A 12181-nucleotide genomic window follows, 5' to 3' on the forward strand; every position below is an offset into this window, starting at 1 on the left:
CTAAAACGTGTGCCGGAGGTACAATGACTCTTGCACATCTTTTAGGTCAGGAAAATTTCAAGCAGTCGAAATTCGAAACTCTTTCTCTCACGCTTTGAATATGTCTATCACTATCTCATTATTTCGCACTCTTCTTCTTCTTCTTTTATACATCACAACGGAATTGAATTTAACTCGGTCGAATTTAGTATGCAAAGAAATGAGATAGACATATGCAAAGCGTGTGAGAAAGAAAAGGATGTTAATTTTGATTTAATGAAATTTTCCTGATCTAAAATGTGTGCCGGACCAGCCGGAGCTATAAATTCTTTTTTTTTTAGATTCAGAGATGGTTCGCGACTTGTTCACTTTTTCTTTTCAAGATTTTTTCACTTTTTGGCTCTTCACAATTTACTTTTCCATTTTATTGTTCAATATTGCTACAGATTTTAAATTAGTCAAACACTTGATATTTTTTTTTATCAATAGGAATAAATTTCACTGATTTTAAATGTTCACAATCACTTTCTCCCACAAATCAACATGCACGCAAAAAACGGTAATTTTTCCAACAGTATCGTAAGAACAACTTTATAAAATTAATTGTGGAATTTATCCTTGAATTCCTTAGATCAATTTTCATGCCTTTTCCAATTGAAATACTCGTTTCAACAAACTGCACATTTATTGACGAATTCCCTCCTCATTGTCTTTGGGTGAATGAATAGAGAAAATTTAATTATTATATACCCAAGAATGATTTCCAAGAATAATTAATTCTAATTATTTTATTCGCTCCTTTCAATCACGTCTCAATATTGAGAAAAATATCTGCACATTTGTAGTTGTTTTCTCCACCGTCTCCATCTCTGTCCCAGAGAACAAATCCCAAGAAAATCACCAAAATAATTCCTGTCACAGCTAAACACATTTTTTCCTTCTGCAACTTGCTTTGAATTGAGACACTCGAAAAAGTAAAAATGCCCTTTAGGCTTAGAACCTGTCCATTGCGCCGAAATATTAAACGGAAGTTTAGTGATAATTTCCTGTACAAGTAAATTTATTCTCTTTTTTTCTAATTAAATTTACGAGCTGCACATCAAAAGTGGTTGCTTTATCTCCCTTTACATTCGCTTATAAAACTTCGTCAGAGGTCATTTGCGAATTGTGAATAGCATGAGAATTTTTTATCGCACACATGTTTTTTTCTCTCAATTTTATCTTTCTTTTTTTTCTTTAAATATTTATATTTTTCTCACCTACATAATTGCAAACGTACACAATTTCTCTCACATGAGATAAACACAACAAATTACATTTAGACTCGGACAGTTTTCTGCTCTTCTATTTTTTTTCTTTTAAATTAAATGCCTGGCTTGGAAGCTCTCATAACAAATTAGAGACAAAAATATTCTTCTTTTACGTAAAATACAAATTATTTATTTACACTTTAATGCTTTCCATTTGTTTATCTCAAAGAATTCTTTTCTTGCTGCTATCTTGCATTATATTTTCACGTGGAATGAACAAAAGTTTCTGAAGAATTTAGTGTTTGGCCTACCTTTGATTTGTCTCTCTCTTTCTCTCTCTCATTCTTCTTAAGTATCAAAAGGGGGGTTGTAGTGAATTTTTAAAATCCATTTTTCTCACTCTGTATGCGCTAATTTTAAGTCTTGACAATTTATTTCCATCAATAGAATTTCTTAGCCTTGGCTTCTCGAGAATCTCTGCAAAAAAGAAGAAATTTAAATAAAACAAATTAGTTTGTTGCAATAAAATTGTGATTTTTAACCCTTTAAGGACAATTAGAACACCGGTGTCCCATAAAGAAAATAATTTTTCCTGACTACCCAAAGTTATTTCTTTCTTATGTCTGTTAATAGTTGTAAAGTAGAAGGTTGAAGGAATCTAGAATATTTTTTGCAAGTCTCTAGCTATTTGCTATGTAGTAAATATTTAAGCTCAAAAATGGTGAATTTTTAAATTCTCAAATTCATAATTGATTTTATTTATTTTTTATACTTCCAATTTTTTTTAAGCCAAACCCTTTTGGCAATAAAAACTACAATACTCATACGTAATATTTTTCATTAAAGCGAAAAATATTATTCATTGGTATTGTCAGAAAAATTACTTAAATTTTTGGGCTATTTTTGTCCCTATCGTCCATAAAAGCACAAAACACACTGAATCAGAACTCTGTTGGACTTTCCAAAATTAGATGTAAGACTTATCACTGATTATGTAGTCCGTAAAAAGTGTCTCGTCGTTAAAGGGTTAAAGTAACTTTATCGCTTTTATTAGTTCTATAAATTTTCAAGTTATTCGTGATAAATTTCTTTATTGAATTTACTGCAAATCTGATAAAATATTTTACAAAGAAAAACACTTTTTCTTACCCACCGAAAAAAAAATTGTAAAATTGTTAGCTAATTTTGTGAATTACTATTGAGAATATACGATATGCTTGTAAATCGTGCAACCTACTAAAAAGTTTGTAAAAATTTGTAATTTTTCATAAACATTGTCCGTAACATGATCACTTAACGAACGTTTTTTTGTTTTTTTACAAATATTTGTTCGTAACATTTTTGTTTACCGGCAAAACTATAGAAATAAGTGACAACATTTTACAATTATTTTTTTAAATTTACGAACAAATATTACGTTGGTTATTGACACTAAAAAAGAAGCATATTATTGTTTATTTTTTACTGCTCGAACTCAAAGGAAAGAACAATTATATAATCTGTTTTTTTTTTCAACTTGTCAGCGCCTTGGAGCTTAAAGTTAAACAGTAAAAGATATCAACTTGCGGTCTTCGGTGACTCCCAATAAAAAAGAAACATCATCTCCAGTCCAGACGCTTTTATCCGCTATTCAATGATTTTCAGATATGTTTTAAAGTTAGCCTAAGCGAACATTTCGCCTAAACATACCTTATGACCGGAAAAATTGCCATTTTGAATTATTTAACAACAAAGGTCAATCACTTTGGACGGCTTATTTTTTAACCGATTTGGTTAAATTTGATATTTTTGGAAAGATTTTGAAATTTCTAACCTGCTTGCAGCGGTCTTCATTGGTCATAAATCGGCTAAGTACGCTAAGTACCGATAAATTGAATCAATTTTTTCCGAATTTTTTTTCTGGCCCTAAGTTTGTTCACCAGCTAAATTCACACGGTAAGAGATAACGACTTCCGGTCTTCGATAAACCTCCCTCCCCCTGTGGACATTATCTCTGACGGTTTTTTTCTTTTTCCCCTACACAGAAAAAAATATTTTGTCAAATTGTTCGTAAATGTTTGTGAAATCCTATGGAGGACTTAAGAAATGCTCGTAAATCCTATTTTTTGTACTTTTACAAACATTTGTCCGAAAATGTTCGTAAACACACAAAAAATGTTCGTAAAATTTTGTCATATGCTCGTATTTGTTCGTCAATTTTTGTTTGTCTAGTGTGTTTACGAATATTTACGAACAAATGTTTGTAAAAGTACAAAAAATGTTCGTCAAATGATAATTTTACGAACAATGTTTGTGAAAAAAAGTACGAAATTTTACGAACTTGTTTGTGAGTTATATGATTCACGAGCATTTCGTAACTCCCTCATAGGAATTCACAAATATTTACGAACAATTTTACAAAATACTTTTTTCCTGTGTACCCCTCTCTGTCCCCTCCAAAACCATAATTTTTCGGTTTTTTTCAAAATTGACCAAAGCCTTTTCAATGATTTTCGGATATGTTTTAGAGGTAGTACAGACGAACATTTAGTCCAAACATACCTATGACCGGAAAATTCGCCATTTTGAAATATTGAACACTGACCACAAGTGGTAAATTAATTTCAGAATACTACCACTTTCCGCCATGGCGTATTTTTAAATAAAAATTACTAACTAAATAAGAATTTTGGGTATTCGTCGAATGTAACTAAATTTTCCATAGACAAATTATTCATCCAAAAACGTAAATTTTGTTCGATGAAAGTTTTATGACTTCTGGCATACTTGATAAGAAATATTGGATTCAATGCACTTAATTAAAATATTGCTCTAAATTCAAAACAAAAAAATAGTGTTTTTCGACTCTATAAATAGTAACAGTAGAGATACAAATAATTTTACAGCTAATTTCACAAATAATGGAATAATTGCGATTTCAATGTAAGTGGCGAAAAGTGGGGCACTGACCGGCGAGAAGTGGTGATTGCACCCTACATCAAGTATTCAAGATCATTTTGTTTGTTGACGAATTGTTAAATATTCTAAAAAATTTCTCAACAGAGAAAATTTCGTTTGGTAACTGACCTCTAACTGCCTAGCAAAGTGATTCCTTCGCTTTATCGAGCATTGTTTTTATGAGATCCTTTTTTCAATATCAGTTCCATGGTTATTTGCAATATATGCGTCTCACTTTAAAAACGAGGACTAGCGATTACGAGTTTTATTTTACTTCATCATAAATTTTTGAAATACTTTCGCAAAGGTTGTAGCTAATAAAATAAACTATCGTAATGCAAAATATGAGCACGTTCTTAAGATCATTTTGAAGTAATAGCAATGTGGATTTAGTTGCAGATCAATTGCCTCACCCTGTATATATCTCAGAATCGAAAAAAAAAATTACGATAAATGTAGACTGAACTGACGATATACCTATTTTTCTTCATATTTCCGCCATTAAAAACATTAATTGACGAAGGATACTGTGGCCAAGAAGATCAAATAAACTTGAATGTTGACTATTGAATATAATAAGAAAATAAAATAAATACTCTTGAATAATCACAAAAGAGATTAATTCGCGGGAGCCCTGGTCAAAATTCGATTTCAATATATTATATTATTTTCCTAAAATTATATTATTTTTCTAAATATTATATTATTTTCCTAAAATAATGGTTCCTTTTAAAAAGGGTTAGTCATTCCTCCACTTCTCTAAAGTGATTTACTTATTTTAAACTTAAATATTAAAAAATATATTTGAAAACCTTAAGAAAACATTTGAATAAACTGTTAAATTATTTAATAAATAAATTTTTGGTTAATTTCCTTTGGAAGGAAATTAAAATTGTACAATTTTTTATTTCACAAAATTAAAGGCGATAAAGTTCTCCAAAAATTTTAAGTACTCGACTGCACTGATAATTTATGTAGTAAATAAATAAAATGTGATATCACATTTTTGTCGGTTTTATTGCAAGAGCAAATAGTATTATAGAGAGTCTCCATAAGTGGCCAGACTTGCAAACTGAGGTAGCTTTATCTCTCTACAAATATCAGATAAAATATTTAGATAGGAACTCACCTGAACAGACTGTAGGCAAACACAACACTGAGCTGGACCACTGTGATAACGAGGAAGGTCGTGAGACCCAAACAATTGCCGGTGGGACATCCCGTAGCGCCATCCTTTGTATTGAGCGTATGCCCAATTTGCGCCAGTCCTTGCTTCACATTATTCATCGACTCACGCATCTCATTCATCAGTCCCTGAACCTCATACCCTGATCCCTGAATCTGAGCTGTGGGCTGACGGGCCTGATTCTGCAGGATGGTATCGGAGCGCGATGAGATCTCAGCAATAATTGAACGGACCTCTTTGGTCGTCTGCGCGATGTAGTTATTGTTCTGCAGGATAGCTTCAACTTCCTGGCGCGAAAGAACTGCCGCTGGCTGCATAGCCGCTCCTCCGGCAGGTGGAGCACCACCCTGATGCCCGCCAACAGACAAAAGCCCCAGAGTTCGCTCCTGACGCCCAATAACTTCATCCATTTTGCGCGATAGATCCCGAATGACTTCCGTCATTCCGCTCTGAGCTTGCCAGATTTGACGCAATTCCCTCTGATTGTCACTCTCAAACCAATCCTCAAGCTCCTCCTTGGGCTAAAGTAGGAAATGTTCCAAAAATTTCTTATTATTCGTACTCCCACTACATTTACGAAAACTATTTCGTCTATATACGAAAATAGCTTTGAATCAATTCTAATAGGGGAAACCGGAGCAGAATAAGCCACATACAAAATTAGACAGTGACTTTTTTCAGTTTGCCTATACTGAGGAAACCACTATCCAAAATAAACAATCATTTTCCTATTCATTGAAATACTTATCAATCTGATACAAACATTTTTTTATAAAAATTATACGCAATGAAAAATTCCATTTGCTGGCTGTTTTTGCCTAGACTAGAGTTCCGTTTTGAGTGACATTTTCAAAATCGAAAATCAATCTGAGAATTCACTCCAGGGACACTGTAAATTCCATAACCTGTACGAGATATTTTATGAACACTTTACGGAAACACTGTGATGGCCGTAATGTATACAAAATATTTTCGGCGTCATTTTTCGGCTTATTTTCAAAGCTAACAGTTCATAAAAATACATTTATGGGCTTTTTAAAAATTAGAAATTAACCCACAATTTCATATGAAAGCCATTCAATTCGTTGTCATTCAGGAAGTCCCGGTAAATGTTTTTCAAGGTCACATGTTAAACATCTCTAGAGAACACATTTCTCAAGCGATTCAGGCAAGTATATAGTTTCATTTGAAAAGTCTTGAAATTCCGAACAAGTCTGAACCAATGTCAATGGCTAATTAACCGATAAAGCATCCATTTTGAATCAATCGTTTGCTCAAATATCGATTACACTCAATCCCGGGATTATGCACATTTTCGGAACAGAAAAAAACACGCGAAATGGTATTACGAATCGAGAAAAATTGCATACCCGCAGGGGTTTTCCTTTGAATAAATTGGCTGTAGAACGAATTTCGCGTCGAGTAAAAGTAGTTCAAATAAAAAGATTCAACTGTTTAATAGAAATGCATAAACAAACAGTACTTTTAGGCCACACAGAAAAAAATATTTTGTAAAAATGTTCGTAAATGTTTGTGAATTCCTATGGGGGAGTTATAAAATGCTCGTGAATCGTATAAACCACAAATATGTTCGTAAAAGTTTGTACTTTTTTCACAAACATTGTTCGTAACATGATCATTTGACGAGCATTTTTTGTACTTTTACAAACATTTGTTCGTAAATGTTCGTAAACACACAAAAAATATTCGTAAAATTTTGTCATTTGTTCGTAAATGTTTGTTTTCCTGTCGAACATTTTACGAACATTGACGAACAAATGACAAAATTTTACGAACATATTTTGTATGTTTACGAACATTTACGAACAAATGTTTGTAAAAGTACAAAAAATGTTCGTCGAATGATCATGTTACAAACAATGTTTGTGAAAAAACTACAAACTTTTATGAACTTGTTTGTGGGTTATACAATTCACGAGCATTTTGTAACTCCCGTCGTATTCAGAGGATTGAAAAATTATCCTGGAACATTTAGCCCATAAACTTTGGAAAATAAATAGCGTAAACTTAGTATCTCCCCTGTGGTCCCTGTCAAAATACTGATAAATAAGATAATGAATAGATCAAAATCCCGAAAGCCAAAATCCTAAATAGCTAAAATCCCGAATGAGCGAAAATTTAGAATGAGACGAAAAGGCAAAATCTCGGAAGGGCAAATACCGTACGCTAAAATTCTAAAAAGCTAAAATTCCGAATGGGTCAAGTTTTCGAGAAGTCATAATCACAAAAGCCAAAAATCCGAACGGCGAAATTCCGAACGCCAAAATCTCGAATGGATCAAAATCCCGAAGGCAAAATTCGCGGAAAAATGCAAATCCCGTTATGCTAAAATCCCGAATGGGTCAAAATCCCGGAAGGGCAAATACTGTACGTCAAAATCTAGAGAAGGCTAATATCGAGAAGAGGCCAAAATCCAGAAAAGCCAAAATCCGGAACGCTGAAATCCCGATCGCCAAAATCTGAAAGCCAAAAACCCGAAAAGCTAAAATCATGAGAGGGTCAAAATCAGAAAAGTCAAAATTCCGAAAGAGCCAAAGTCCTTAATGCCAAAATTCCGAATGGGCCAAAATCCTGAAAAGCTAAAATCCCGAAAAGACCAAAATATTTAAAAGCCAAAATCCAGAAAGGGCCGAAATCCGAAAATTAAAATTTCTTAAGTGTCATAACTACACCCATGATTGTACCCCGCTGTTGTAGGGGGCGAAGAGAAATCTTGTTTTTTTTTGAGAAATTATTCCACGCATTATACTCCGTATAATTTCGTCTCTTTCAAAATTTTGACCATTCGGATTTTTTCTTCAGAACTTTGTCCCATTCGAATTTTGGCCCTTTTAAGATCACGACAAATTCGGGAATTTGGCATTCGCGATTTTGGCCGGTACTGCTTTTCAGAAATGAAAATATTTTAAAAAACAAAACTCAAAATTTTAAATATTTTAATAATTCCCTTGCTCGATTTTTTTAATTTTGAATGTTTAAAAAGGCTCATGAAAGCTATCTAAAGTCAAAATTTGTACTCTTGGTCTTTTTTTATCTTGGAAGATCAAGAACTTTGAAGTTTTTTGCTTGTTACATTTTGCCCCAGGCCCCCCACTAAAGAGCTTGGAAATTAAAAAAAAAGTGAAAGATAATTTTTGCTTTTTTCTTTCTGAAAACCATAAAAACCAGATTTTTTTATTGAAATTTTATTTCTCTCCTAAGTTGCTTCAGTAGAAACTCTTGGATTTTTTTTTAAATAAAAACGTTAACGCTAAGACGACGGTGGCCGCTAAAAATTTCAATGTATTCATTTGCCACTCTTTTGCTTCTCATTATAAGCATTACTAATGAATAAAATCTATCTTATCAATCCCGAATTATTTTTTTTCCTGATTTTTTTTATTTTCAGGTATGTCAGAACTGCCCCGCTTTCTCCTAAAATTATTTCCCAAAATTTTATATTTCTCAAATAATGCATATCCGAACTGCCCCGTTCTCTCCTAATTGTTATTTATTTTTCGATTAAATATTTAGAGTGGTTTACATTAGACTTACCGCTTTGTCTGGATGATCCCTCCTGTACTCCTCCTTCTGCTGTTCCAGCTTCTTCTGGTACTCAAGGTACTCTTTCGACAGACGATCTGCCTCGTCCGAAGGCTGCTGCGGGTCCTGGCCGGCGGGATGAAGTGACGTGGTGAGGAAATGGAACACATCGTGATCATCCGCCAAGCCTCCTGTAGCTGCCGACAGACCAAAGTATCCGTACTTGGGCAGATGAACACCCTCAGCTCTCAGGCACATCTCATAATCCTGATTATTATTGGTCATGCCATTGTGGAAGAGGACCGTGAGGACATTGTTGTAGTACTCAATGCGAGCTCGTGTGGGGAAGGGCTTGTTGCGGAAATCTCTCAAACATCCAGACAGGAGTTGGGTAGTTCCATCATTTTGATGGTCAAATTTCTTGGTGCCATCATTGAGAACAGCCATTATGTATGGATTATTGTGTTTGTTGTCATTGTCGAAGGAGTCAAAGAACAATCCCAGACCATTCCAGCGATCTGATGACCCAAAGACATCCCCATTGTAATCCCCAATTTCCGTGGTGTACCAGAAAGCCTGCGAAAAATCGCAAATTTTAAGCATGTCAACAATCTTAGACAGCTTCTCCTCCAACTCACCAATCCATCAGCTCCCACTCTTCCCCGCCCTGACACCCGGAACACAATCTCAACGTCCCACCAGTCGAAATTGGTTTTGCTCTTGGTCCAGATAGCACCCTTCTGGCTTTTGAGTGATGGGGCTATTCGTACACTATCAGCACTGGCGATTGCATCTGAAAAAAAAGAGAAAGCAAGACCATCCACGTCAGTCATCCAGGGCAATAACATTCCCTCCAAAAATTTTTCAGGGGCAAAAGATGCCCCCTACATCCAAAAAAAATCGTACGCGTGTCCATTGAGACACGTATACGAGAATTTGACAATATTTTCATTATTTGCTATCTCTTTCGCACTTACGGCCTCCATATTGGAAAAAGGGTACAGTGGCATCTTTTTGTGCCAAATACGGTGGTTTGAAGGAATATTTATACTGGAAAGTTCGATGCACTAATCCCGGATTATTTGCCCATACAACACGCAGGGATATCACAAGAAAAAATGCCAGGATAGCACTTTTAAACGCGCAAAATGTGGACCCGGTGCCCATTGTTGGTTTTTTCTGTCGCACACTACACTGTCAAGACAGCAACCCGATAAAGTTAATCTTCAGATTTCTACAGAAGTCTCGTTGGATAAATCTGGCATTTTGTCAGACTCTTCCCCTATCCCTCCGGCCGTCGTATTCAGTATTCTCCAGATGTGAGAGTTTGATTTTGTGGGAAAAGCCAACTCTCCGTGTGAAACTCGCCTATTCTGTATCCTCAAAATTTTCAATTGGAAATTTTCTCATCACGGGGGGAGAATTCTCGAGTGGTATTCCCGGTGAGAGTTTGATTAATTTACATAGAAAATAAGCAAATAAATTAAAATATCGCGTTTTTTAAGTTTTAAATGGTTTTTAAATGATTATTTCATTTAATAAATACAATTTCCGTATATTTACGATAAATTTCTATGAAGTTTTTTTTCTTAATAAACTCTGCAGGAATTTCGAACATTTTTCCTATTATAGTAATTCGAGGAGAGATGGAACAGTGGGAGAGATGGACCACTTCGCCTTCAACATTCTAATGAAAACCCCCCAAGTTACAGCTTTCTATCTTTAAAATTGTGCGAGAAAATAGAAACCGAATTTTTGGGTGTCTGAAAAATGGCCAAAAATTTTTATTTCTCCATAAGTATGCGTGTATTATTGGAGATTGAGGAGAGACGGAACACAATAGTTTTGGCAACACTTCCAGAGTGGAATTTTGGTCAGTGTTCTTCAAAATCTTTTCAAGTTAACCTCAGATATTATTTTCTCTGAATTTCTGGTAAGACTGACTTGATACACAAAGTGGAATTGTCATCGAAGTAGATGAGCTACATTTTCCACAAAATAAATTATTTATACTGAAAAATTAAAATAAACTTCAACAAATTCAATGAAATAGCATTCTTATCTAAAATCACTTCCCTCCTATTCTAAATTAATAAAATAAACTATAAATATTTTGCTAAAATTAGGGGTGTTCCATCTCACCCTCACCTTTTTTGAGTGCCTCAAAATGCAACTTTTTTTAAATCTAATTTTTCCAAATGACTATTTTCATTTAGCCTTTTCTAATATTGATATCTTAAGTCTAGAGTTTTCAAATAACAAACCAGTGAGATTCGTCTTTGTCTCGCGTTAAAAACATGTCCACATGAATACAAAAAAGGTGTTCCATCTCTCCTCGAATGACTATACGAGTTTGATACAAATCATTTTCCAAATTGTTTATTATTTTAATGTTATTTTGTTTCAGCTCTCGTAAATAAGAAAACGGTTGTGGCCATTTAATGGTTCGATTTTTGATTAACCTACTTATATTCTCAATAAATACGAATTTAAACAGATTTTTAGCAGTTTACTTGGCCACGAACTGTTTAAAACTCTTAATTTTTGTTTTAACTAAACCTGGAGAAAAAAGATCGCATAATTTTTATAGGAAGTTTATCGGGAAAAGATTCGTTTTTAGTTAGTTGAAATTGTTGGATCTTAAGAACCAACAAAACAAATATTTTAAGCAGCAAAATAATACCACTTATTATAAAATTAATAAATGGATAATAATTGAACAAATATTTAAAAATCGTGTAGTTATGTGTTCTTCTTTAAATTAGAAAAAAATATATTGAGTGAGATTCTTGATATTCGCATCTATATTTATGCCTTTTTATTTGACATAAGAAAAATTACCTTCTCTATTAAAAAACTATTTACAATGCATGAAACGCTTTTCTTTAGTAGGTTAATAAAGTCTTTTCCCCCCAATTCTGAGATAAAGAAGCCTAAAGATTTAAGTTAAAGCTTTAACTTTGACAGTAAGATTTCGAATTCTAAGTTATAGGAGTTTTGGATAAAATAGCCTTTAGCGCCACTAAAGAAATTTGATTCCAAGATGTCAAAGACGTTCAGTAATGGTACATAAAAGTTCGAATTTATTGTCAACAAAAAGAACAATCACAACAAAGAAGAGGAGAGGAGAAACAACAGTTCCTCCTCTCCTCAGTGTCGCAATTCCGCTGCAGTATATCAAACAGAGTTCAGTTATCTTATCGCTGAACTATCGGCTGTTGCTCCACCAAACACCAAACCCAATTAGCAGAAGGCACAGGAAGATACTCATAGAGATTTCCCAGTT

At 33.8% G+C, this 12181-nt stretch overlaps 1 protein-coding gene across 1 annotated transcript; it reads right to left on the reverse strand.

Annotated features, from left to right (window-relative positions):
- Positions 1-1021: 1021 nt before the first annotated feature.
- Positions 1022-10130, reverse strand: LOC129804256 (protein ERGIC-53). The gene is made up of 5 exons (XM_055851396.1): positions 9873-10130; positions 9534-9688; positions 8908-9471; positions 5296-5873; positions 1022-1706 (listed from the first exon to the last, which is right to left on the reverse strand). The coding sequence occupies exons 1-5, from the start codon at positions 10060-10062 to the stop codon at positions 1670-1672; spliced, it is 1524 nt and encodes a 507-aa protein (XP_055707371.1). The 5' UTR covers positions 10063-10130; the 3' UTR covers positions 1022-1669.
- Positions 10131-12181: the final 2051 nt, after the last annotated feature.

The sequence above is a fragment of the Phlebotomus papatasi genome, chromosome 2 (assembly GCF_024763615.1).
Source record: "Phlebotomus papatasi isolate M1 chromosome 2, Ppap_2.1, whole genome shotgun sequence".
NCBI classification, from domain to species: Eukaryota; Metazoa; Arthropoda; class Insecta; order Diptera; family Psychodidae; genus Phlebotomus; species Phlebotomus papatasi.

Bases quoted from the DNA above. Each gene is read 5' to 3' on its own strand.
- LOC129804256 (XM_055851396.1), bottom strand. From the start codon at position 10,062: ATGGGCACCGGGTCCACATTTTGCGCGTTTAAAAGTGCTATCCTGGCA. The intron at 9,472-9,533 runs GTGAGTTGGAGG...GATTTTTCGCAG, and splicing joins GAGTGGGAGCTGATGGATTG to GCTTTCTGGTACACCACGGA. The intron at 1,707-5,295 runs GTGAGTTCCTAT...TCTTTTTTGCAG, and splicing joins TTTGCCTACAGTCTGTTCAG to AGATTCTCGAGAAGCCAAGG.